At 32.8% G+C, this 26,987-nt stretch overlaps 4 protein-coding genes across 7 annotated transcripts; 1 reads left to right on the forward strand and 3 right to left on the reverse strand.

The window, feature by feature from the left end:
• The first annotated feature begins 862 nt into the window (after positions 1-862).
• LOC111697246 (uncharacterized) lies at positions 863-6,706 on the forward strand. The gene is made up of 4 exons (XM_023467171.1): positions 863-960; positions 1,065-1,196; positions 1,263-4,461; positions 5,777-6,706. Exons 1-4 carry the CDS (start codon positions 872-874, stop codon positions 5,951-5,953), a joined length of 3,597 nt encoding a protein of 1,198 aa, XP_023322939.1. The 5' UTR covers positions 863-871; the 3' UTR covers positions 5,954-6,706.
• A 979-nt stretch (positions 6,707-7,685) lies between these two features.
• On the reverse strand, positions 7,686-14,631 carry LOC111697249 (zinc finger protein 62 homolog). 3 transcript variants are annotated; one of them, XM_023467176.1, is made up of 13 exons: positions 14,564-14,631; positions 13,171-13,427; positions 12,523-12,690; positions 12,344-12,373; positions 11,853-12,291; positions 10,246-10,446; positions 9,667-9,722; positions 9,304-9,387; positions 8,931-9,007; positions 8,820-8,854; positions 8,507-8,559; positions 8,265-8,344; positions 7,686-7,972 (listed from the first exon to the last, which is right to left on the reverse strand). In XM_023467176.1, the coding sequence occupies exons 2-13, from the start codon at positions 13,323-13,325 to the stop codon at positions 7,698-7,700; spliced, it is 1,653 nt and encodes a 550-aa protein (XP_023322944.1). In that variant the 5' UTR covers positions 13,326-13,427; positions 14,564-14,631; the 3' UTR covers positions 7,686-7,697. The 3 variants fall into 3 exon arrangements, with proteins under 3 accessions (XP_023322944.1, XP_023322942.1, XP_023322943.1); XM_023467174.1 differs by having other exon boundaries at positions 13,171-13,414; positions 14,564-14,626; XM_023467175.1 differs by lacking the exon at positions 9,667-9,722 and having other exon boundaries at positions 10,190-10,446; positions 13,171-13,414; positions 14,564-14,626.
• A 10-nt stretch (positions 14,632-14,641) lies between these two features.
• LOC111697247 (gastrula zinc finger protein XlCGF57.1) lies at positions 14,642-18,354 on the reverse strand. 2 transcript variants are annotated; one of them, XM_023467173.1, is made up of 6 exons: positions 18,257-18,354; positions 17,688-18,021; positions 17,233-17,400; positions 16,915-16,950; positions 16,097-16,482; positions 14,642-15,928 (listed from the first exon to the last, which is right to left on the reverse strand). In XM_023467173.1, exons 1-6 carry the CDS (start codon positions 18,294-18,296, stop codon positions 15,051-15,053), a joined length of 1,842 nt encoding a protein of 613 aa, XP_023322941.1. In that variant the 5' UTR covers positions 18,297-18,354; the 3' UTR covers positions 14,642-15,050. The 2 variants fall into 2 exon arrangements, with proteins under 2 accessions (XP_023322941.1, XP_023322940.1); XM_023467172.1 differs by having other exon boundaries at positions 14,643-16,482.
• On the reverse strand, positions 18,344-26,968 carry LOC111697251 (geranylgeranyl transferase type-2 subunit alpha). The gene is made up of 15 exons (XM_023467179.1): positions 26,846-26,968; positions 26,020-26,091; positions 24,586-24,661; positions 24,100-24,191; positions 23,883-23,942; positions 23,371-23,456; positions 22,949-23,040; positions 22,324-22,524; positions 21,858-21,917; positions 21,563-21,587; positions 20,607-20,712; positions 19,792-19,853; positions 19,247-19,352; positions 18,851-18,958; positions 18,344-18,583 (listed from the first exon to the last, which is right to left on the reverse strand). Exons 1-15 carry the CDS (start codon positions 26,933-26,935, stop codon positions 18,395-18,397), a joined length of 1,425 nt encoding a protein of 474 aa, XP_023322947.1. The 5' UTR covers positions 26,936-26,968; the 3' UTR covers positions 18,344-18,394.
• Between the last annotated feature and the right edge of the window lie 19 nt (positions 26,969-26,987).

Consider the following 26,987-nt stretch of genomic DNA (forward strand, 5'->3'; position numbering starts at 1 on the left):
GCCAGGGACTCTAGTTAGACACCAGGGACTCTAGTTAGACGCAAGGGACTCTAGTTAGACGCCAGGGATACTAGTTACACGCCAGGGATACTAGTTAGATGCAAGGGACTCTAGTTACACACCAGGGATACTAGTTAGATGCAAGGGACTCTAGTTACACGCCAGAGATACTAGTTAGACGCCAGGGATACTAGTTAGACGCCAGGGACTCTAGTTAGACACCAAGGATACTTGTTACACGCCAGGGACTCTAGTTAGATGCCAGGGACTCTAATTACACGCCAGGGATAATAGTTACACGCCAGGGACTCTAGTTAGATGCCAGGGATACTAGTTAGACGCCAGGGACTCTAGTTGGACACCAGGGATACTAGTTAGACGCGAGGGACTCTAGTTAGATGCCAGGGACTCTAGTAAGATGCCAGGGACTCTAGTTAGACGCCAGGGACTCTAGTTAGACGCCAGGGACACTGGTTAGATGCCAGGCACTCTAGTTAGACGCCAGAGACTCTAGTTAAACGCCAGGGACTCTAGTTCAAGAAAGTAAATAAAAAAATCACTTGAAAACAAAATGTTGAGGTGAATTGCATGCAAATTCCCAATATATATTTTGCCTGTCTGTTTGTGTCCAATAAACGCCGAAATGAAAGGAAAGTTTATTGCTGGTCAAAAATGAACAGAAAAAAATCAGAAAAATCCTAACATTGAATTTTCTTATTTGATAAAGGAAGAAACATGGTTGCGATTAAGAATAACCATTAAAAGATAAAATGTTTACAAGAAAGAGGGGTGTGAAGTGATATGGAAGCCTAGCAAATTGAAATAGTTAAAGAGACATATTTTATTAGACTTCAGAAAAAAAATTGATTCTATGAATACAAATATTTTGTTTAGGGTCAAACTTGTATTAGCACTGAGCCTGCTAATCAGTGATTTGGAAGCTCATACTGTATACCAGAGGAATGCAAAAATTTTATTTTAAGTGAAATGATACACAAAAGTTCTAACTTTTGTAATTGTTTTTTTTTCATGTCATTTTTTTGACTAACAATTTTTGCCCCCAGCACTAGAAATATATCAGAGCAGTCTTTCTACTCTCATATTAAACAAAGCAGCAAAGTTCAAACCATTAAGAAATGTGGGATCCTTTGCAATCACTGGCAGAATATACACGGATCATTTTGTAATGCATTCAGGTCTTAAATTGATTTAATAAGGTTCCAGTATGAATTAAACTCTTACTTAAACAATACCATTTTTAGTTATGACAATACCACAAAGGTGTGCGACCTGGCATTTCTGACCTATCTAGAAGATCCAGATGTGGGGCAAAAAGAAAAAGAAATTATGATTGATTTTGATGTTCTGCCCTTGATTGACAAGATCTGTCGAGGAGGAGAACATTGTTGCAACAGAGGGAAACTGAATCTATGTGGTATTGGAGAAGGAGACTGTGACACTGATAATGATTGCTCTGGTGTACTAATGTGTGGAAAGAACAACTGCATGAAGTGGAGACCAGCAGGAGGAAGGTGGGATGAGGAAGATGATTGTTGTGAGAAGCGATGCACTCCAGAACATCCATGTGATGAAGGTGGCGGCCATTGTGATGCAGATGCTGATTGTAAGAACAGCGAACGTGGCTTTTTAAAGTGCGGAAATGACTTGTGCCTAAACACTAATTATTTTCCAGGACATATATTTGTTAGAAATTCAGAAACATTTGGATTCACAGGCACTGACAATTGTTGTTACAAACCATGTAACAAGCGCTATCATCTATGCGGACAAAATGAAGTTGGATGTCAGGGTAATGAGGATTGCCTACCTGGATACTATTGTGTTACAACAGCTGCACAGCCATATTGTACTGAGTTAAATGAATGCTCTCCTAAAAATGGTCATTTTGAAGGACTTGCATATTGTGGGAGAAACACAGTTTGCACAAATACAGTTGGAAGTTTTACATGTACTTGTAATACTGGCTATGAAGATTTTGCTGAACACAGTGGTTGTATCGACACCAATGAATGCTCAGCTGGAACTGCAAACTGTGGTGCAAATTCAAATTGTTGGAACTTCCCAGGAACATTTGTTTGTACTTGTAAGGTTGGGTTTACTGGAGACCCTGTGGCTGGATGTACAGACATTGATGAATGTATTAACTCTGATTGGCACAACTGCCAAAATTCTCCAGGATACAACTCAGAAACCTTTGGATTAAACGGAATTAAATACTTTAATGTCAGTTCATCGAGCATTGGAGACCAACAGCATCACACATTTAGATTTGAGATAGCTACCGAGAAGGAAGCTAGTTTCTATTTGACAAATGATGATTTATCAATTTCCTACAGAGCAGTTCTTCAGGATTCTGGATCAGAAATAGAGAGATGTGAGAATTTGAACTGTGTTTCCCTGATTATTTCAAATAAAAAACCAATTCTTTCATCAAGCTCATTTAACCTTTTCTTCTTTGATATATTTTATGAAGAAGCATCAGAGGATACTACTCTTACAGTTTCAGACAGTAGTAATAACATTTTGTGTGAAGCTAAATATAAAGAAATGGTACCTTTGACTATCAATAAAATAGGAGTTGACAACAATTTAGGGGGTCAAGTGGCTTACTGGAGAAACATGAAAAAAAATGTAGTAGAGCAAATATGTGTCAACACTGTAGGCAGCTTCCTTTGCAAGGATAACCCAGATGAGATGATAGGGATTGGGTTTGGAGGTCACACTACAAGTAGTTCAGATTATCCAGATAAAGTAGTTGTCTTTACTAATCAAAAATATACTTGTGCAAACCATAAAATTGATAATATCAGAGGAAGGTACAGCCCAGGAATGGCTGAATTGGATGGTTGGCTGTACATATGTGGTGGGCATTATTATAGAGCAACAGATCCATTGATTGACTGTAAAAAATTTGATCTTAATTCTAAAAATGGAGCATGGACAGCTGCACCAGACCTACCTAAAAAGCGTAGACATTTTGAGATGCTAAGATTTGAGAGCTCAATATTTGTTTTAGGGGGACAAAACTACTGGAAAGGAGGATCTGAATGTCTTAACTCTCTACATGAATTCAATCATGAATCAAATATTTGGACATCTAAAGCAAATTTGCCATTTCCCAATCATAGACATTGTGCTGTTGTAGATGATGAAGATGGAAAAATATGGATGATTGGAGGTCATGAATGTGGTGTTGGAGATAAAATGCAAGTTTATTATTACACAGTCTCAAGTAATATATGGACACATCACAGCAATCTAATCGGCAATCAGGCAGTAATTGATCCATCTTGTGGAATTATCACCAAAACCACAGGAGAGAAATGGTTGCTTGTAGTTAAAGGACAAAGAACAGAAGCAGTTATCTTTTACGATCTTACAAACCAAAAAGGTTGGAATCATGCAAGTAATTTGTTTGGTAATGGAAAACAATATTTCATGCGCATGATAACTTTAAACCCATATTCAGCCTTTATAGTAGGCTCTTATTCTACAAGACATGGCACAAGTTTAAAAAACATTTTAGAGTTTAACCAAGAAACAAACAATTTTGAGGACAAATATTATTACCTTTTAAATGAGATGTACTTAGGGTATTGGACAACTGTGAAAAAATCCAAAAACTATAAAGCTTTACAAGACTGTGTCTCAATAAGAGAATATGCTGCTGTTTGCTGGGGTGGTCACACTACATTGAGTTCAACATATCCAGCAACATGGAGCATTCTACTCAGGGATAGGTTAAGAGAAGGAGATCCTCATCTTCCAGCTACCTGTCATGGAAAGATTCCAGACCTTTCTCCTGGAAGATTGAGACCTGGGGTAACAGCAGTAGATTACAAACTAATAGTCTGTGGTGGACAAGTTTACCAAGGTAGTATGGAAAGTAGTTGCTATTATTTGGATACAAATGAATATTTCCCTGTTTGGAATACAATGGAAAGTATGCTAATAAAAAGGGGATACTTTGAGTTGACTTCTTATGGAGATGCAGCATTTGCAATAGCAGGTTGGAATGGTGGTAACCTAGGACAAGTAGACAGATGGACTGAAAGAGAAGGATGGGTCAGAATGGCAGATTTACCCATAAATACACGTGAACACTGCTCAGTACCAGACCCAGGATATGATAAAATTTACAACTTAGGGGGATATAACAGATATACAAATAACTATGTATACACAGTGTCTACTAATACCTGGACGTCTATGCCAAGCCTTTACTGGGGAGCTCATAGAACTGCCTGCAGCATAATCAGACGAAGATCAACTGGAAACAAGATTATTGTTCTAGTTGGAGATGGTTACTCACGAACACAATATTTTGATCTTACTGTTTATGAAGCAAATGGAAGTGGTGAATGGAATAGCTATGCAACTCCTCAATACTTCTCATATTACTCTACAATTGTAACACTAACTCCTTATGAAAGCTTTGAGGTAAAAGACATTTATTAAGGTGAATGTTATAGACTTTAATAATTTTGAAACAAGATATTTTAGAAGTACATTTATTGAATAGCTCTACTCTGGGTCCAGAATCCATTACAACTGATTTGCCAAATTTATAATCTTCAATCGGGATTTCATCCTCTACAGAAGCCCCCCCCCCCCCCAAGTCTCGAGCAAGAGGAAGTCAAGACTGATATATATCTCATTGTTAGTGTTTACGGAAAAGGAGTTCTGATGACGAATGATCATTTTTCACAACTAGATGTTTGTGAATTTATGATCTGCCTGCTCCCCATGTTATGATCAACCTTGTGTAAGGCTGGTCAGTGGCCATTTGAAGAGATCAGTAGTGGTGAAGGCTAGGCGGGCATAGATTTAACCTGTAGCAAGATAGTCAATAAGGTATCACAATGAGGTTCATGCACGGATGAAAGGTCGATACAGTACAGGAAAGATCTGTCCAGACTTGACATCTTTTATTAAAACTATTGGTGGAAAATCCCCCCCAAAAAATGAGTAGGTAATAGCTATTTTAGCTAATTAGCTCCAGGAGTAGAGCAGTGTGGCTAATTAGCTTCTGGAGGGCTGAAGTTTAGCTAATTAGCTAATTAACTCCTTAAGTCGAGCCAAAGATCTTGCAGCTGTCAATCATGTGACACAAGCTGTCGTCAGAGTTGGGTTGAAGATTGGATCTTAAAGTTGGGTTTAAGGAATTACGGCTCAAGCCAAAGTTTTTAAATTGAAGTTCTGGAGAAGCTGAGGTATAGCTTATTTGCTTGGTAGCTGAGGTTTAGCTTATCAGCTCCAGGAGTAGGTGAGGCTAAGCTTATCAGCGCCAGGAACAGCTAAGGTTTAGCTTATTAGCTCCAAGAGTAGATGAGGTTTTGTAGGTTAAGGAATAGTAATTTTGTGGAAAAGAAGTTTATGCTTGAGATTGTCATCCTTGTCCAATTCTGGAGCTGTTTCTAACCAGAAGCTGTGTTTTCGGCCATGGTTCATTTTCCGTCGGGGTCACCACTTGAAAAGTATATTTATTGCTTGTAGATACAAATACATAATGAATGAAGATTGTATTAAAGGAGAGAAAGATGAATAGGTCTTCTTATATGGGTCCACAATCCAAAGCAACTGATATGCAGATTTTATAAGCCTATTTCGGGATTTCATTCTCTACAGTATGTTTATTTTGAAAAGCTTTTTAAATATGTAAAGGCAATACTCTATTAATAAGGTCAAAGTTCCATGAGTTCTTCCACATTCCTTCAATGTGAGCTATGTCATTACATATATTGTTTACATTTAGATGGGAGGATATAGTAATTTAACCGGAGGACTCTCTACAAGAAACTTGTTTATGTGGAATCCTATCTCTGAACGTCATGAAGATATTGGTCTGAACCTTGTCCATCCTCACTACTATGGAGATTGTACCATTATGCCAGCTGATGCTAAGGTGCTTAAGGGGTGCACTCTGGGCTAGAATTTGACCAGCTGAGAAAAATGTATTATTAGACTCCCCAAAACCTGCATAGAAATAACATTGGTTTTCTTCAAAAAATTCATCAAAATTGACATGTTGAAAAGAATAGTTGGGCAATACCAAGTTAATTGAAAATATAGGGTGTCCCACCAATTAACAGTTAAGTACAACGAAAGCTGTCTCATCTGAATAAAATTCTTCATACTTACAGTAATCTTTAAAGCATAACAAAGGCAGTCCACATTTTAGAAGTATCTGTATAAGAAGTATTTAGTGATTATTGTTTCAAGATTCCACATGTAAAAATACGTTAAAAATGAATGATGCAAATTAATTTAAGGAACAATGATGATCTTCAAGTCATCTCATTACTATGGTTTGACTCAACACAATTCTCATTTTGCAGAATTCCCTATATTGTATTATTTGCATAAATGCATAAATGCATAAATGCATAAATGCTGATTTTAATCTAGAAGTTATTTTTTCATAAAATTAAGGGCTTGAAAATGTTTAAGGAATTACTTTCCTGAATTTTCAAACCTTATTACTAATTTATGGCGTTCTGTGCACTTTTAAAGAATAATGATCCATGTAATCTGAATTGAATTGGACACTTAATAACTTAATAATTGTATTTAGTTATGGTTGAAATTGATCTTTCAAAATTTATTAGATTGATTATTTTTAAATTTTAAACCACATATTTACCCAGCTTTATAAATTATTTATCTGACGAGGTTAACACATTGATAAACATGGTTGAACTGATTTTAAATATAAACTAAAATTTTAATTGTAGGTTTTTTTGAGATAAAAGAGAGAGAGAATATTCTTTTATTTTTTGTAATATGGAATACTTGTCCAAAACATTAATTAAATATGCATTTTTAGTAATATAAATGTTACTCTTACGATTCCAGAAATCAGATTTTTATTTTTTTAAATGTCCCATATATGAAATGTCCCATCTTTGAAATTTGAAATATCCTGTCAATGAAATGTCCTTTCTTTGATTTTTCTATCTATAAGATAGCTATATTAGAAAAGTCCCAACACCCTAATTATACCTGTGATTTAATATCTTAACAAAATCTTTAGCAGAAATTAAATTGTGTTTTCTTTTCTTGAATTCTTAAGAAAAATCCTATTCCTCTTTATATATTTAAGATGGTATTTGATGAAAATAAGAGTCATTTGTCTGGGTTTAAACAATTTTTAAATCCTTCCACCAAACAAATGTTTTAATTGAGAAAGAAAAAATTGATTCTAACATTGATTTGTTGAGAAAATTTCAATTGAGAAATATGATCTTAAACATCTAATTAGTTAACTGTAGATTTTTTTTCACATATTTTTGTCGTCGTTATTTAATAATTTAAAAAATGTCTCCACAATACTCCACCATACAAAAACAAAAATTATCATCCATCATTACGTTAAGTCAGGGGCCAGGGCTGAGCCTCCGTCACAAAAAAAGAGAAGTATTGTTAATAAAATTTTTAAGGTATTTTGGTGTTTCATACATACTCTGATGATTCATTTTCAACCCAAGTAAAAAAACTGTTCCATATATAAGACGTACATGGGCAGAGCTCTTAATAAAAAGTCTTCATTAAAACATTTTTAACTCCTATTTCGAGGTTGAAAGTAAAAGAAAAACAGGAGAGCTTATCGATATCCATTACATAAGTTTTACCTTTCTCTGCTAAAAAAATCAAAAACTCGAAAATTGTAAAGTATGTTATTTATTCATTATTTCAGGTTGGCTGTGTTCAGTTTTAATGTGCTTCTTTAACCTTGACACTCGTGCAGAACGAAAGTCACAAATATCACAATAATATTTAATTCCTTCATGAACAGTCTTCACATGGTTTCTCAAATTTATGCTAGAGGCTGCTTTAAAATCACACTGATCACAAGGATGTTTCATTCCATCGTGAACAGTTCTAATGTGATGTTTCAAGGTATGGGGAAGAGGAGCTTTATACTCACATTGAGTACAGGGATATCGAACACCTAAAATTATTCAGCAATTACAATTATAATCTACATGACGTCAGGCGAAACAAGGTATCCTTAGAGGGGGGGGGGGTGTTAAATTTATTTAACAATAAAAAATTGCGAGTGTTGTTCAAATATAATCGTTGGGTTCTTCATTTTAAGATTAATATTCTTTAGCAGGGGACAGACAAAAAACTTGCCCCTTACCACTTATATACCATGGTAGTTGTTTTTCTTATTACATCAAATCCGTTAACGAACGAAAAACTTCTAAATCTGTCTTATTTGTAAAGGCTAAGTAGCTTACCCATATGTTTGTTTAGTTTGTGTCTCTTCAAATCAAATGCTTTGGTCGCCTGATATCCACAATCATCACATAGAAATCTCCTGCGTAAACAAAAACTAGAAATTCTCCAAAGAAAATCCTTAAAAACTATTTGTCTATTTTGTTTTGAATTTTTAAGAATTACTAGAACTTCCTGGAAATGAAAAAAAACTATTTGACTTTAGACTTTGACTTAAATATTTAACATGGTTTATGTTTCATCCCTGTTTTCATGTTCCTTTGCGATATGCTCTCTTAACACAGGAACAGAGTTGGCCTATAAACATTATACATACAATACTAGAATTCAATTAGAGTAGAAGAGGAACACTTAAGAAAAGTATGATATAACTCATAATGGAGAATAAGGAGTATGAAACAAAAAAGTGAGTAAGGAATGGGGGGGAGGAAGAATTTCGATGCAAAATATTAAGATTTTAAAGGAAACGGAATGGATGTTAACAAGAAAGGCAGGGGGTGGAGAGAGAGAAAGAAGGGGGGGGGTAAAGAGAAGAATATGAACTGCAATATAATTGCCTGATATGCACAGCTACTGCAGGGATACCGGATCCCTTAAACAAAAACAGATGAACTATGTTAGTATTATAAAATAAACCAGTTGAACCTTTCATACCCTACTCTACTAACCTTCATGAACACTTAGTGTGTGTTGTTTTAAACTATTCTCAGTGAGACAAGTATACTCACATTGATCACATGCAAACCTAAAATATGAAGAAACATATTCTAATCCATGATTTAAGAACTTATTTTAATCAAGTTTTGATTAAACCCGTTGCAATTAAGATATTTTTATTATCTCCGTCAATATCAATATTAGCCAGTTCTATTTTTAATATACTCATGTAGTTACAGAACAAAAAATAAATTCAAACAAATTATTTCACAAATTGAATTTTTGTAAAAAATCGAGAACAAAATAAAATTAAGTATGCATCTTTCAAGTTTAACTCATAGATAATTTAAACAGAAATTTCAAATTGTATTCCGGCTCCTTTACCTTAATTCCTGATGAACAGTTCGAATATGTTGCTTTAAGGACCTCTCCCGCTTTGTTTCAAAATCACATTGATCACACAGAAATCTAAAATTATAAACGTTGTCAAAATATTTTGTAATCTCTTTCTGTTCCGACGCAAATCTAGTATATAAGATATTAATGCTTATTTACCTCAGTCCTAGCTTCATGTTTCATCATTATATGCTGAGTAAAGTTTATTTACCTTACTCCTTCATGTTCCGTCCTTATATGCTAAGTAAGGTTTATTTACCTCCTTCATGTTCCGTCATTATATGCTAAGTAAGGTTTATTTACCTTAATCCTTCATGTTCCGTCATTATATGCTGAGTAAGGTTTATTTACCTTAATCCTTCATGTTCCGTCATTATATGCTGAGTAAGGTTTGAGTTAGTAGTTGCCTTGAAACTTATTTGTTTATTTATTTACCTCAATCCTTTATGTTCCGTCATTATAAGTAATTATAAGAGCAAGGTTTAATTACCGTAATCCTTCATGTTCCGTCATTATATGCTGAGTAAGATTTATATACCTCAATCCTTCATGTTCCGTTATTATAAGCTGAGTAAGGTTTATTTACCTCAATCCTTCATGTTCCGTTATTATATGCAGAGTAAGGTTTATTTACCTTAATCCTTCATGTTCCGTCATTATATGCTGAGTAAGATTTATACACCTCAATCCTTCATGTTCCGTTATTATATGCTGAGTAAGGTTTATTTACCTCAATCCTTCATGTTCCGCTATTATATGCAGAGTAAGGTTTATTTACCTTAATCCTTCATGTTCCGTCATTATATACTAAGTAAGATTTATATACCTCAATCCTACATGTTCCGTTATTATATGCTGAGTAAGGTTTATTTACCTTAATCCTTCATGTTCCGTCATTATATGCTGAGTAAGGTTTGAGTTAGTAGTTGCCTTGAAACTACACTGTAAACATTCAAACTTTAAACCCAGATGTACGGTTTGTTTGTGTATCTTCAGAGAGAAGGGTTGGGGAGCTTTATATTCACATTCGTCACAGGGATACTTGACACCACGATGCCGAGCCTCCTCGTGTCTTTTTAAATCATTCTTTCTTGCTGCTTTGTAATCGCACTCAGTACAGGGATACATTATCTAGAAAACAGAAAACATCAAATAATAATAAAAATAAAAATGAAAATAATAATAATCATAACAATAACAATAACAATAGCAATGACAATAACAATAACAATAATAATAATACGAATTATAATAATTATAAGAATAATAATGATAAGAATGACAATGAAACGCATACCATGGTAATAATATTAATGAAACCAGTGCTAAAAAAAATAATTATATTAACATAGTTGCCCACTGCCCTCCAAAGAAAGAAAGATGTTCTTAAATTTACGAATTTGCCAAAACTACAGATAAAATTAAGAAAATTTTCCAAAAATAAGATTTTTAAGATCATAATTTTGAAATCGCGAAAATTTTTTAATTTTTAAGAACATTTTTTTAAACCCCACAAAAACTGGAAAAAAATGAAAAAATTGATTTCTTCTAAAATCCCATTATTTTGATGTAAAAAATCATTTTGGTAAGTTTTTTTTGCTTAATTTAAACTTTTTGTTCTCGACTTCTTGTGTTTGTTGTTGCCAATCATCGAATACTTTGATACTGTTCTTCCTGAAATCCTAGGAAAATCGAAACTGCTTTCGTTAGTCATCTTACTTTGACAACTCAAACATACTCTTTCATTAGTGTGATTTTACAAAACCTGAACCATAATGTAACCCGCATAAACATTTTAATACTGACTTTTAAAGTTTAACATCAATAGAGAATATATGAATCTAAAACATGTTAAAGAATATCATTAAAGCAACAGCTTAAATATCCAAAAAATGTTTAACATAATATTGTACTTCACACTGTTCTGATCTAAACAGTAAACATTGAACTATTGTACAGTATAGATAGTTTTAACCTTTAGTTATAATGTAACAAAATATTTTATCTTTTCAAAAATGAGGTGACTTAAAAAATGGAATTCGTTTATATTTCTCCTAAATTAATCAACTGAAAATTAATCTTCATAATTGAATTTAACTTTTTCTGACATATTTTAATATTATTTATGTAATCCCTCTTTCTGGCTGGGCTCCTCTTAAAAATGTCTTTGAGACACTTTTATCAATTATAAATTGAATCTGAACCTGAGTAAAAAGAAACACATATAAGAAAGAGGATTCAAATCAGAACTTTGAAAACATTATGTAAGAGGAACTATCTGATGAGGTACAAAAACAAGATCTTCATCATATTTTTGAAGACATTTCATAAAATGTCGAAAAAAATTATTTAAAGGTGAAATTTTTTAAAGAACATTTGAAAATTTAAGAACTCTCCCCCNCCGAAAATTAAGAACTTTGAGAACGAATTGCTGTCAAATCTTAAATTTAACTATGTTTTAATAATAATATTTATGAAAATAGTAAAATGATTGAGTTGCTCCAAAAAAAACCAACAAATTAAAACTTTAACTTTACCTTTTCTGGAACGTTACTCGAAATTTCAGTCTGACCGTGTTTCAGTTTAATGTGCTTCTTCAGACTAGAAGAACACTCGGATACAAAATCACAATTATCACAAGGATACATTATTTGTTTCTTTATCTGAGGCAAGTGTATATCCATGTGAGTTGTAAATCTATTCATGCACAATGAAACAAAAGAACAAAGTTCGCATTTTAATTTAGTTTTGTTTTCATCAATTCTCTTATGCTTGGTTTGTTGGTGCTGTTTTAACTGCTCTGATTCTGTTGCAACAAAGTCACAATGCTCACAATATAATTTCCCATGAACTTCCATTTGTCCAGTATCATCATCTTCCATTATATTCTTTTCTTCTTCCATTTGTTCATTAACTGCTTTGTTGCTGTTCTTAATTATTTCAGGTTTTATTTCATCATTGGTCTCAACCGTTACACTAGAAATATTAAAAATTAAATTAAATACTATTTTAGTATTACTTTAATTACCTGTTAATCGGATGTCTGTCAACATGCGTTCTAAATAAGTAAAATTTTATAGAGATATATTTTTACAAAAAAAACAAATTTATTTCTTTAAAAAAGATAAATAGCCATTTTAACCATAATTGCTTGGAAGCAAGTTTAATACTACTCTTAAGATTTACATAAATTACAAATTAGTTGACCTTTTAATGTGATCGTTTAAATTCTGTAATATTTGCGTTGAAAAGACACAAAGATCACAGGTGTAAAGCAAGCAATGACTTTTCTTATGTTTCTTCAAGATTGTAGGATTAGCGCTGACAAATTCACATTCAGTGCACTGTCCATCGTGGTCCTCCTCATAATGCATCCTACACAATGGATTAAATAATTCAATAATCTTAGGATCAAAAACATATGTTTTCAGAAATGTGCAAGAAAATGTACTTAATGTAGACAAATCTTTGAGCTATCATAACACCTCCGTTATTATAAAACTCATTAATTACATTTCTATTAAGTATTTTGTTCTCATCTACATAGTATAGCCAGTGCCCGGAAAGAAAGTATATAAATTTAAACTGATTAAAATATTTTTTTTTCGATAATGCATTGCTGAACTAGCTAGATAATGCATTGCTGAACTAGCTAGATAATGCATTGCTGAACTGGCTAGATAATGCATTGCTGAACTAGCTAGATAATGCATTGCTGAACTAGCTAAACCCTCGATTTACTTGAAAACAGTCCCCCCCCCCCATCCCCTTTGCAACAAATAAAATCAAATAAAATAATTAGATTAAACTGAGTTTTTCGGTACAATGTGTTCTCTTCCTTTAATTTAATTATACCTAAGCGCGGTTGGTCCCTGTCCAAGATAAAGGCAGTCTCTGCATGCAAATGATAAAGGTGCGTGGTGTAGGATCACGTGATCTTGTATATCTCGAGGGAAAGAAGACTTAAATGCGCATGCGCTACACCTGTACATAACTCCACTGTGCTCCATCTCTCTGTGCTTTTTCAGATTTTCTTCCTCTTGTTGAAACAATTTGTTACATTCCTAGGTTGAAACCTTCTTTTCTCTTCTAAACCAACCTAAACATATTATCTGAAATTTTAATAATATTACATAAATGGAAATAAAATACTAGATAATAAGAAAAACTGTAACGCTCAGGTAACAGAAGTTAACATTACGAATTTTCTCATTTTTCTCATTTTTTAGACTACCTCAAACTATTTGTCACGGTGACCACTATGCATACAACGATATAAAATCTTTCTAGTAAAATGTAAAGCAGTCTTTACCCAAACATGTTTTGAGTACACATTTCGAAAAATGTATAGGCGCAGAATTTCTTCTGGAAACTTGGGGCTTAGGTCTCCCAACCATCGTTCATCCAAGATTTCTCTTAGACTGTTCAACGAATCTACCAATCCAGCATCGACAACACAAAACCATAGCAATTTAATTAATCAACTCTATTCCCAGGATTTTATAGATTTCACAACTTTTGAATACCAGACATTAATACCTAAAATGGCCATCCTAGTGTTTCTTGGGATAAATTAATTGGAAAAAAGCAATCTAATCCTGGTTGACATTGGAATATTAAAAAATTATAAGAAGGAGAAAAGTTGTAATAAAAGAAAAAAGGTTTAAAAATTGAGCCAGGGAGTTTTGAAAAAACAATTTCAATGCACTAAATTTATCATTGAATACTAAATATTTGCAAGAAAAGTTTTAAATACCGTGGCATGGAAACCCGTACGGTTGTAGCTTACGGCTGCCGAAAGACAAAAAGCTAATATGTGACATGGAAGGGGAAAATGTCGTATCTTATGGCCACCTGCCTCCCCCGGTCATTGGAAGCAAAAACATAAATTTTAAATATATTTTAGGAACAATAATTCCTAAAAATTTACGAATCAATGATGTTGATCAATTTCAACTGTGAATTTCAACAATAGCCTTTATTCAATTAAAAATATTATGTTGGGAAATATTAAATAATTGATAAATATCGTGATTGATTGATTGATTATAGGTTAGAAAAACAGTCCAGATTCGGGTTTATTTGAGAATTTGATAAAAATATGTTCTTATTTTGTAATTGATACACGAGTAATAAGTACATCTGTACAGAGGTGAATGATTGATTGATAATAATGTCACGCTATATAAAGGTGATTACAGGAAAGTTTTTATGACCTTCTGAACATCTGAAGATATGTATTTCTCACCTTGCAACCTATCTATTAAAATCTATCTTTCTACAAACCATCCTCTGCATACTATCTGAAAAAAACTCAAATATTTCAAAATGAAAATTTTTTTTGGGCTAAATTTTTATTATTTTTAACACTTTATTTTTACAAAAAAAAGCATTTTTCACATTAAAGACGAATGCACGTAGATTATTGGTCATGTAGCGTAAATCCAAAATTAGAATGTAGCAATATAACTGATCCAATTCAAATATGTACTGAAAAGAAAAAAAATAGAAAAATTCAACAGACAACATAGCAAACCACAGATTTGACCAACCGTCAGTTATAACAGGAATCTTATTATTTATTATTTATAGTCACTATAGTGTCACTTTAGTCACAGTTAGTAATAATTAAATCAAATTAAGTATTTATTCTTTAATTTATTTCTTTCATTTATGTATTTCAGGATCTCCTTTCCCAAGAAACCTCTTATCCCAACTTCCCAATCTCATGGTTCTCATGAAGTATGCTGTCTAAGATGGCTCGTTAGAAGATCTTTTCTTGAAAACATTTTATTACACAGTTCACATGTGTGTGGTTTCTCTCCAGTATGAACCAAATTATGTCTTTTCAGATCACCTTTAGTGGAAAACCTTTTATCACACAAATCACAATTAAATGGTTTCTCTCCAGTATGAACCAAATTATGTCTTTTCAGTTCATATTTCGTGGAAAACCTTTTATCACACAAATCACAATTTTCTGGTTTCTCTCCAGTATGAACCTGTGTATGTCTTTTCATACTTTTTTTAGTGGAAAATCTGTTATCACACATATTACAATGAAATGGTTTCTCTCCAGTATGTACTCTAGAGTGATATTTCAAATGGATCTTCTTAGCAAATGTTTTTCCACAATCTTCACATTTGAATGGCTTCTCTTGAACTTTCTCAACTTGTTTTTCATCATTCTCATGATTTAGTTCTTTATTCATATTTTTATGAATTTCAATATGTCTTTTTAAGTCCCAACTCTCCTTAAAACTTTTACCACAGGTTTCACACGTGTACGGTTTTACTCCAGTGTGTGTTCTTATATGAGAATTTAAGTTGGAACTAAAATTAAACCTTTTGTCACAAAGTTTACATTCAAATGGTTTCTCTGCAGAATGGATTCTGAGATGACCATTAAAATTCTGTTTATCGGAAAAACATTTTCCGCATACCTCACATTTAAATGGTTTCTCTCCAGTATGGGTTCTTAAATGTCTAGTAAGATCTGAATTTTTAGAAAACATTTTATCACACACTTCACATTGATATGGTTTCTCTCCGGTGTGAGTTCTCATATGTGAAGTTAGGATATTACTCCTAAATATTTTATGACATACTTCACATTGAAATGGTTTCTCTCCGGTGTGTGTTCTCATGTGTGGAGTTAAGCTACTCCTCCTATTAAACATTTTATTACATACTTCACAGTTAAATGGTTTCTCTCCAGTATGGGTTCTCAAATGTCTGGTAAGATCTGAATTTTTAGAAAACATTTTATCACACACTTCACATTGATATGGTTTCTCTCCGGTGTGTGTTCTCATGTGTGAAGTTAAATATTCACTCCGCTTAAACATTTTATCACACACTTCACATTTAAATGTGGTTTCTCCAGTGTGGTTTCTCATTTCAACCTCAAGTGTTGAGTTCTTGGTGTTCTGTTCACAACTAGAACCCTGCTCAAAATTTAATTTCCCATCAGCTTCCATTTGTACAGAGTTATCATCTTCCATCATAATCTCTTCTTCCTTCATTATAATCTCTTCTGCCTTCATTATATTCTCTTCTTTCTTTATTATATTCTCTTCTTCCTTCATTTCTTTATCTTCAACTTCTGTATTGCTGTTTTCAATTATTTCAGAATTTATTTCATCAAAACTTTCCTCAATCTCCGCGCTGAAAATATCAAAAGTTAGGAAATAACATTTTTTACAACTGCATTGTTTATTTAAATGTTTCTATTTCTTTCTTACAACCCATAATTTACCCACCGCCCCACAAAACCCCTTGAGTTTCGTCCCCAAATTTCGTAATTTTGTATCCCTAACGGTCAACCAGTTTCCAACCCTACCCCCCCCCCNCCAAAATTTATATAATTAAAATTATTTTTTTACCCCCCCCAGGTTTTGATCACACTTTGTGTATATTGCCTTTTTAATATTTATAATTTTTTCATTTAACTATGTAATGATTTTGGTCATTTTAGGACTGAAAATCGTATAAAAATATATCGAAATTAATTTCCAAATCCAAGTTTTTCTGTAGTGCAAGAGTGAAAACTTTTTTTTGCCAACAAGGACAATTTACATTTTTTAGAATTTTTGTTACCTTTTCATCAGATTTCTGTCCAAAACTCCATGTATTCTAAACATAGCACAAATTACTTAAGCCACATCATTTTTTACCAAATAAACATATTTAATGTTTTAAAAAAATTAGATTTACAACCAAAATATAATGTACATCTTGATTAAAAATACGTTAAAATGGTCTCCTAAACTCTTTTTTTTCACTTCCCAATAAAGAAATTCAGAAATGTTTTATCATTAACATTAAGTTTAAACAAAGAGAATAAAATAAGATGATGTAAAAATTAGTAGATACCATTTTCCCACGTTCAAATAAGCCATACTTGCCATATTTTACCTTTCAATGTGATCATTTAAGTTCTGTAATATTTGCGTTGAAAAAGCACAAAGATCGCAGGTGTGCAGCAAGCCATGAGTTTTCTTATGTTCCTTCAAGATTGCGGGAATAGAACTGACAAAATCACATTCAGTACATTGGCCTTCATGGTGCTCCTCGTAGTGCATCCTACACAATGGATTGAATTAGCTTGAGGTTTATCACAAAAACAGGAATTGTTTTTAATGGCTTTATTTTAAAGGAACTAGGCCAGTTATGGTTTACAAATGTACGAAATTTTGTCAAATTTGTAGAATTTTAGGAAATCGATACCTGTCATGAATAATAATTAAAATAGATTCAAATAATTCTAGAGAAAACAAAATACAATTGATCTATATAATATCCTGATTATTTCGAAAAAATGTATCGTTAAAATAAAAAATTAAAACAACTAAATACTAAATTGTTTATACCTGAGCGCGGTTGGACCCTGCCCAAGATAAAGACAGTGTCTGCACGCAAATGATATGAGCGCGTGGTGTATAATCACGTGATCACGTATATATTGAGGGTGCGCGGATATAAATGCGCATTTTCCACATCTGTACATTACACCAATGTGCTCGGTCTCTCTGTGCTTTTTCAACTTCGACTCATCTGTCGTCGTATTTTCACAAACTTCACATTGTTTGTATGAATGCTGAATTTTCATGTGATGTTTTAGATCATCTGAATGTTCACAAGAATATGCACATAAAGCACACGTAGTCGAATCTTTTCCCGTTGCTTGATTTTCCAAATGTTCTCCTAAATATAAATATTTTTAAGTTCTGTAAAACATATAGTATGATTTTCAGAGAGAGGGTTTTATTACGGAAACTCATACTTCCGAAAATAGTTAAAATATGGATTGAAGTGGGAGAAATAACATTAATACTTGAGTCTATACTGAATTTAATCTTTTATAGTTTCTTAAAGTTATAGATCCCAAATTATAGATGAAAGAAAAAACTGAAAAAGTAAAAAAACAAATTAATAAAACCTTGTAATTTTTGACACTCCTTCATCTGAACAGATTCCATTTTATCAATGATAATTTCTGAAATCACAAGAAAAGTAAATTTAGAAATCTAATAAATCACATGGAAATTTTTTTTCTTCTAATTTTGACAGTTAACAATCATTTATTTATTTTCTGTGTAAGGGCAGGGAGATACTGCGCATGATATTTATCGGGGAAAAGATCGCTAGCGTTAATGTTCCCGCTCTCTATCTTAAACTCCATTGTTAGACGCAACTCAAGATCAGCGTAGAAATTCCGACGCATGAAATCTATTTCACGCAAACTCTTCAAGCAGGAAATGATCTCCTAAAAATGCAAAATATAAATATAACAATTTGCAAAAAAAAAATCTATTTATCAGCCACTAAGCTTGAAGGGGTTACTTCATAACGCCTTTTTTTAAGGCGTAGAACTAGTTTTGCTAATCTTTTAAAATCCACGATTCAGATTTTTAATCAGTCGAAAACTTGAAAATTTAAAAGGTACTTTGAAAAAACGTGGATCCCAATTTTAGTTGATTAAGTTAAAATTACGCTTTACATTTTATTTTTGTTAAGGACTGAAAGAAATAACCTCATGGGTTTCCCTGGAGTCTAGATTAAGAAGAATAAGAACTTTGGTATAAAGAGTCCATTTTGAATCTGGCTCAAGCTCCAACAAATCCTCACAGTTACCAAGAGCCTAAAATATGTACATAAAAAAAGATGATAGTCAAGGTCAAAGTAAAAATCGACATTAACATTTACGATAAAAATAACTCCCATACAACATTGAATATTGAACATGAGCATGAGCATGAGCATGAGCATGAGCATGAGCATGAGCATGAGCATGAGCATGAGCATGAGCATGAGCATGATCATGAGCATGAGCATGACCATGAGCCTGAGCATGACCATGAGCAAATATGAGATTATTATAAACCAGCTATAGATTAAGATTCAGAATATTGAGTTACATAAATAATACCTGTTTTAAAATATTGTTTGTTTTGAAGTTCGGTTTATTTACAAACCGGTTTTCCTGGGATTTCCATCCTTCTCCCCTCTCTATCTGCCTTTCTCCTCCTCTTATACTGAAATTTGAATCAATAAAAAAATTACAGAAATTTAAAAATATATTTCTAAACAATATTTGGAGCACTTGTTTTCAGAATGTGAAGGGGGGGGGGGTGTTTTATTCAAATGAACTGTAAATCTTCATTCTACATTCTACATATATAGAGAGATAAAAAATAAGTTTTATTTGGAAGATTTTTCATTGCCATCACAAATATAATTTTTCTCTTCAATATTTACTTCCTTAAAAATTCTTCAGAAATATGACACAAAAGAATTTGTTGTTGTACAAATTTGAATTAAAAACAGTGATCATAATTAACAAAGATCAAATAGATTATATTATTTCAGTTTGAAATCTTTCATACTTTTATAAACTGTAGCGCGCAGCTATGAGGTCACAAAGTCCAAATAGATTTAATACAAACTGTACTTAATGTCTAGATTGTAGTTTACCTAAATGTTACAGATGAATTACTGATAGATATTTCTAAACAGGAGTCAGGGGAGGAGATCAACTATACAAAATAATCAAAGGAATAATCAAGTGAACCTTTATATAATGAGTGGTATGCCGAATTCACAACAGTACCCCTGTACCCTGTACCCTGTACCCCTGTCTTTGTAACAATTGTCGTTTTTTCTTGTAACAATTTTCTTCACTATCTCTGCACATAAACCTGCAAGTAACATTTACCGAGGAACCACAGGTAAAAAATAATCAAATTTTTGGCTATAAAATAACGATATCTTTATTCTTATTCATCTTTGAGGGTGACGAGGGTTAAATTTGTACTGAGATGAATCGGTCATGCCACAGGGTCACTGGAATTACGAGGAAAAATTTAATCCTTAATTTAAGATTTTCTGAGGTTTAAGTAAAAACTCAAGTATTATATATCGCTCTTGAACTGGATTTCTACAGCAAAATCTTTTAAACTAAAGCACTTTTGTACTAACTCAAATTTTTCAATTCTCTCAATATTACAGAGCAGATTTCTTCTTTCTGTCCATTATTTTAGCAAACAAAGCTCTCTGATTTGAAGGGATCATCGATACGAAAGTTATGACCTCTGGTTTCAAGAAAATGTTTACTAATTATCAGCCATTAGGGTCATAACTTAAATGAAATGTACTAACATATAAAGTAGTAATCTCTGTTTGTTTAGATGTCCGGTCATATTCATAACTTCTTGACTGATTTGCATACAACTTTGACTGGAAAAAACCAGGTAACGCTCCCAAGCTCGTTAACAAATAAAATTGCATACCTTGGCTTTCCAAAGAGTTAAAAACCGGTTTCCCTGCTGCTCAGCCTGACCGGCCTGCCAGTCTAGTTCTACCTGTAACCCATCTACTTTCACCACGAGGTGAGCCCTGAACAAAACAGTGTAAAATAGAAAACAGAGAAATGATTGTCGTTGTCTTCTTTTTATTAAGAAATATCGCTGAGGAATTGTAAACTCCTAAATATTAATAAAGTTGATATTAAACCTCATTTCTAGAAGAGTTTATCATTTTAAGAGTGAAGTAAGGGCAATAATTAAAAAAAAATTTAATAAAACAATAAAAATGGGGTATTTTGGGCTGTTTTTTTTATGCCAACCCAAACTTTGATTGTTGAAACTTTGAGATTAACCGTTCAACATTAATGATACTTCAGACAACAATTCCGACTCCTGGACATTTGTAGAAAAATATTTAGAAATAAGAAACAAACAATTCTTCTAACAATTTCAAATAAAAAATTCTTTGCAACATTTCTTCAATAACAGAATGATTACTGTAAAATTAAACTACTGAAGGAAGCATTTGTTAGAAAAAAACATATTATCTAAGAAAAAAATCATTTAAATCGTCTTCTCAAGCAGGCAAAGACAGTCAAATTTTAGCAACAGAATCCTTTCTCACAAACAAGAGCCTAATAAAGACCAACACAAGATTTTAATAATGCAAAGAGAGACTGAAGATATTCCTAAAAACTCGCGGAGAAAGAGAAAAAGAGACTGGTTTCCATGATACCTGGTTAAAGGCCTGGTTAAAAAGACTGGTTTCCATGATACCTGGTTACAGGGCTGGTTAAAAAGACTGGTTTCCATGTAACCTGGGTAAAGGACAGGTTAAAGAGGCTGGTTTCCATGTTACCTGGTTACAAGGCTAGTTAAAGAGACTGGTTTCCATGATACCTGGTTACAGGGCTGGTTAAAGAGACTGATTTCCATGATACCTGGGTACAGGGCTGGTTAAAGAGACTGGTTTCCATGATACCTGGGTACAGGACAGGTTAAAGAGACTGGTTTCCATGATATCTGGTTACAGGACAGGTTAAAGAGACTGGTTTCCATGATATCTGGTTAAAAAGACTGGTTTCCATGATACCTGGTTACAGGGCTGGTTAAAGAGACTGGTTTCCATGTTACCTGGGTACAGGGCTGGTTAAAGAGACTGTAAGCCAACCATCTTCAACCATGCAAAATACTATCTTCAACCCTTCAGATTCTTGTGATAACGATGATAACGATCTGTAAGCCAACCATCTTCAACCATGCAAAATACTATCTTCAACCCTTCAGATTCTTGGCCTAAAATTAAAAAAAAAATTTTCTTTAACACAGAAATTTAAATTAATATCAATGTAATCTTTTTTTAATTGGTCTTTACATGTTAAGATTGAAAACATTAATATCTCCGTCATACATTGGGACCAATTACACTGTAAAATAAACAGCTGATTTTAAAAAGTCCAATAAACATGTAACACAGCAACCGTGCAGTGTACGAATATCCATTTCACTTAATAAGTTTACGTTCAAGCTAAATACTGGTAAACATATTTCCTTCATGTAATATTTTTATTCCACAGTTTAACCTTTGATAAATGTTCAAAAGACCAGAATAAAAATTTAATAGCCTAGAATAAATGAAGAGCTGCTTACAAATATATGATTAGGAGTCCCTTAAATAAATAAAAAATCTATAAAGGTCGACCTAAAAGCCACGTGTGATAGAACCACGCACTGGAATCCGCAGGATCCGTGAATGCCGCGTTCTGTACTAGATCCAACTCTTTGTGAACCTGGTCCTCCTGGATACTAGAGGTATCAGGGTTGAGTAGAGGCAAGAGTTTGCTCCTGTAGTGCCAGGCAGAGTAGTTGGAGAAATTTTCCTCGATCTTCTCCAGGGTAAACTCTGTAAAGGATAATAAACAGATGTATACATTGTTTTATTCTTATTTGTCCCAATCAATCTTTTATGTTCTTAAAGTATATTTATTGTTCGGATAGAGTTTTGTGAAACCCCCAAATATGTTCCTGCACTACCACCCCCATATTTTTTAGCAACACTTCCAACCATGTTTTCTTAGTTTTATAATTGCTTTTAGTTTATTAAAATCCAAACTTTTAAACTAAGCAAAAGCTAAAATTTAAAACCAATGTGGATCAAGAAGTAGGGTTAAAAAGAATTTTTTTTTCAATTCACCAAATAAAATAAAATAATTTTTTCTTCATGCAAAAGACATTTTTAAAATAATACGACGAAATTTTACTTTTCTGCTGATAAGGGCACACTTGCAATTTGCATTTATTAAACATAGAAAACGCCAATCCTTTACCTAGTTCCTGCTGAGGTTTTACTCCAGCTTTATCAGCAACCCACTTCCGGTAATCCCAGCAGTGGAAGTTCCTCTCATCAAGCTTCAAGAACCTAGATAATAATAATAATATTAATAATAATAACAATAATAACAATAATAACAATAATAACAATAATAACAATAATAACAATAATAACAATATAACAATAATAATAATAATAATAAAAATCAACCAGCATTCCAAAGAAAACAATGCCGATCTTCCTTCAAAAATAATCGTTTAAGGTCAGAAATCAATTTCCAGTTGACATAAGGCACTTCATCTAAAATACCTGGACAGGGAGGCACTTTATGCATTAACTAGACAATGAGGAAATTTATGTACAGAAAAACCTGTCCTTGGTTAGTCATATGCTCCAAACATACAGTTAACATCTTACTTTCTACAGAGTGCTAGCTCCCTGCTCCAGTCTGGGTTTATCATATGCTCCAAACACCAGGTTCTGTGGTGCCAGGCTCCATAGGACTTAAACATAGAAACAAAAATAGAAATGGAATATTTAACACTGATAAAAATGGCCCGACCTCTTTTTTAATATTGGAAATATTTCATTTGTCGACTTCAAACGTTTCTTTAATCTTTAAACTTTTAAAATGGCATAATTACATAAATCATATTCATTGAGACCAGCAAATATCATACTAGATCGTTAATAGCTTATAATTGCGATTTTCGGGAAATTAAAAAAAATAATACTTTAGAAATATTGCAAACGGCTAATAAAAAAATTTGCATTAAGAAAATGTTGGCTTTTCCGCGTAGTACTGCGTATTTTATGTAATTAGTTAAAACGAATTAATGCCGCTAAGAATTAGATAAAGACAACAATCTCTATATCTCTATAATCTCTATATCTATATCTCTGTGTTTGTCTAAATGTACTTAATTTACCTTAGGATTAGCAATTAAACATTGTTGGGTTAAATCTAGTTCAGAGGATAACATTTCATCCTGAAAACATTTATAGATTTAGCTCGGGTGTTTGTATTTTTTTGTGGTAACTTAATAACCACGGACTATGGCTGGTAGAAACTGTCTTTAAAGTTACGTTTTTAAATGTTATTTTAGGTAAATAATTTTTAATTGTAAATAGATAAAGTTTAAAAACCTGGTCGTGCATGGGGACATTTTCCTCTTTGCCACAATCCACTTCTTCTTGTCCTTTTTCTCCTTCTCCTACATCTTTTTCCTTTTGGGTTCCTAATTTAAAAATTTTATATGAAAGGGTAAGCTATTCTTATAATAATGTTTTTTAACAGTTAGTTTTACTTATCATTTTGTACAAATAAATCTCAAATTTCTATTCTAATGGCAACTGTAAAGTGTGAATCAAGTAAATAGCAAAATTTTATTTTTAGAAACCTATTGTATACATTTTTGAAAGTTTATATTTCAAATCTTCTCTTTGTTTTTACTGCATAGGTTTAAAAAGCAGTTGATCATAATCGACTAAATATCAATGCAGACTGAAACATCTGATTTGATTTTAATTAGTAAAGGACTATATCAGATAGTAAGTAACTAAGCAATACAAAGGCGCGAAGCACACTTACATTACCTAGATTGATATAATGCAGAAGCACACTTACATTACCTAGATTGATATAATGCAGAAGTATTTCCTTCCTAATATTCCATAGAGTTGATATATCAGGGTTTCCTTGGAGAACCTGTGCAAGTATCATTATTATCATCGCTATCATCAAAATCATTTAAAAACCCAAATCGATACTTATGATCCTCTGAAAAATGTTGTTTCATGACATCGACACGAAATATATATTTAGTATTTTCTAATTTAAAGGGACTGCTAACATAATTTCAAGAGACTCTCCATTGACATAAAAGTCTGATTCACACCGATACCCATGTCTGATCACTTATTAATCAGAAATTCATGTTTTTGAAAACTGAATATTTACATTTCTATACTGAAGTGAGAACAGAAACAGAAGAGAAATCATCGAGAATAAATGTAGCAGCTAGAAAAATACGTTATCTTCCACATTGTGAATCTGGCAGGCCTGTATTTCGATGAAGGCTTTAAAAAAGTATACAAATACCCACTTAACTTCTTTCTACTGTTCTATAAGAGTAAATCAAGTTTGTCATAAACAGACACAAAACGAATTTCAAGTTCACACACTAAAGCTATAACAGGATTCACGACACAATACTTTATTAATAAATGAAAAGAAAACTAATTTAAGGTTGATTGATGGATAATGTACAAGAGTCTTCCTTAACGTCACAATCATTTTACTTCTCCTCGTACCAAAGATCGTCGTAGACTAACTCCCTAGAACTGCAGGTTGACCTACCACCCCCAGGTGAATCGTTGGTCGGAATTCCCGACTCTTCACGGACCCCACTTGGCTTGGGGTTAAAAATAACTTGAGCTATATACAAACAGAGAATAGGGATAAATATTTTCTCCGTAATTATTTACACTACAAAAAGATCATACCCTCGACCACTATACTACTGACATTTGGCAGACAAATCTATGTAAAAGTTTAAATTATCTATATACCTGTCCGTGCGTGACTAGTTGCTGATCAAGTTATCTAAACCTGTCCTGATATGACTAGTTGCTGATCAAGTTATCTAAACCTGTCCTGATATGACTAGTTGCTGATCAAGTTATCTAAACCTGTCCTGATATGACTAGTTGTTGATTAAGTTATTTATACCTGTCCTGATATGACTAGAAGCTGATCAAGTTATCAATATACCTGTCCTGATATGACTAGAAGCTGATCAAGTTATCTATATACCTGTCCTGATATGACTAGAAGCTGATCAAGTTATCTATATACCTTGTTCTGAAATGACTAGTTGCTGATCAAGTTATCTATATACCTGTCCTGATATGACTAGAAGCTGATCAAGTTATCAATATACCTGTCCTGATATGACTAGTTGCTGATCAAGTTATCTATATACCTGTCCTGATATGACTAGTTGCTGATCAAGTAATCTATATACCTGTCCTGTTATGACTAGTTGCTGATCAAGTTATCTATACCTGTCCTGATATGACTAATTGCTGATCATCCAGTTTTCCTTCTGCTCTTCTGCTCAACAGTACACCCATAGCCTACAGGGAATAGTACATTAGTACATACAGGCACAGTACATTACTACACACAGTAATAATCAGTAAAAAGTAACAAATTTTACGTAGCGAAGTATTTTGTAATTTGTAAAGTCAAAAATCTCTCACTTCCAGAGTTGTAACAATTATAAATGACAAGATTGTTACTAATTATAGTAATTTAGACTTTAAAAGAGTTGCGTTCCACTCTTTATTGGTAAATATTTTAGTTATTATTATTATTATTATTATTATTATTGAAAGAGAGCCCTGCATTCAAAGAACTAGGGGTTGGCGCTCCTAACCGCCAAAAGGTATCCATGGGACCCGCGGATCTCTAGGGAGAAGACTTACTACAGGAGAACTGCCTGAGACAGTTCCATTTTTTTAGCTTTTCTCAACAAAATAAAATAAAATAAATAGTTTTTTTATTTAACACAGCTCGAGCTTTAAGTTAACTGATGCTGTTAAAAAAATATCTGTTACAAAAATAAGAAATTTAAAAAAACATGAAAAGTTATCATAATAAAATTATTTTGGGCTCCATTAATATTTCTTTAATTCAAATTACAGCTTTAATGTTAAAGAAAAGTTAATAATTATTCTCTCAATAAAAAACACTTCCATAGTAAAACTGTAAATGAATTTATGTTTAAAACTATTTGATTTTATAAACAAAGTGAATCTTACAAATCCTCTTAAATCCTTCAACTTTAAAACTCTGACAACTGAACTAGCTAAAAAATGGAAATTATACTTTTCTATAGGCGGCCAGCTTTGCATCTCGTTCTATCTTCTTCTCCTTCTCCTGCTGCTCAGTCGTTTTCACTTTTACTCTTCCGTGCATTTTCACCTGGAATCTGAAATGTCGTCTTCAAGAAATAAATATTTTCTTTTTT

This window comes from Eurytemora carolleeae, unplaced genomic scaffold (genome assembly GCF_000591075.1).
Source record: "Eurytemora carolleeae unplaced genomic scaffold, Eaff_2.0 scaffold222, whole genome shotgun sequence".
NCBI lineage: Eukaryota > Metazoa > Arthropoda > Copepoda > Calanoida > Temoridae > Eurytemora > Eurytemora carolleeae.

What these genes read in the sequence shown, in the direction of transcription:
- LOC111697249 (XM_023467176.1), bottom strand. Translation starts at nt 13,325, where the DNA reads ATGGAGCACAGTGGAGTTATGTACAGGTGTAGCGCATGCGCATTTAAG. An exon ending in GCAAAGGAACATGAAAACAG is followed by an intron (nt 8,345 to 8,506) that starts GGATGAAACATA and finishes TTGTTTACGCAG; the next exon opens with GAGATTTCTATGTGATGATT. An exon ending in CAAACTAAACAAACATATGG is followed by an intron (nt 7,973 to 8,264) that starts GTAAGCTACTTA and finishes GAATAATTTTAG; the next exon opens with GTGTTCGATATCCCTGTACT.
- LOC111697246 (XM_023467171.1), top strand. Translation starts at nt 872, where the DNA reads ATGAATACAAATATTTTGTTTAGGGTCAAACTTGTATTAGCACTGAGC. An exon ending in TCATTTTGTAATGCATTCAG is followed by an intron (nt 1,197 to 1,262) that starts GTCTTAAATTGA and finishes TACCATTTTTAG; the next exon opens with TTATGACAATACCACAAAGG. An exon ending in CTCCTTATGAAAGCTTTGAG is followed by an intron (nt 4,462 to 5,776) that starts GTAAAAGACATT and finishes GTTTACATTTAG; the next exon opens with ATGGGAGGATATAGTAATTT.
- LOC111697247 (XM_023467172.1), bottom strand. Translation starts at nt 18,296, where the DNA reads ATGGAATCTGTTCAGATGAAGGAGTGTCAAAAATTACAAG. An exon ending in GGAGTGTCAAAAATTACAAG is followed by an intron (nt 18,022 to 18,256) that starts GTTTTATTAATT and finishes ATTTATATTTAG; the next exon opens with GAGAACATTTGGAAAATCAA. An exon ending in GACAGAAATCTGATGAAAAG is followed by an intron (nt 16,483 to 16,914) that starts GTAACAAAAATT and finishes TGATATTTTCAG; the next exon opens with CGCGGAGATTGAGGAAAGTT.
- LOC111697251 (XM_023467179.1), bottom strand. Translation starts at nt 26,935, where the DNA reads ATGCACGGAAGAGTAAAAGTGAAAACGACTGAGCAGCAGGAGAAGGAG. An exon ending in GTTTAATTGCTAATCCTAAG is followed by an intron (nt 23,457 to 23,882) that starts GTAAATTAAGTA and finishes TCTATGTTTAAG; the next exon opens with TCCTATGGAGCCTGGCACCA. An exon ending in AATTCATCTGTAACATTTAG is followed by an intron (nt 19,353 to 19,791) that starts GTAAACTACAAT and finishes TTCAAATTTCAG; the next exon opens with TATAAGAGGAGGAGAAAGGC.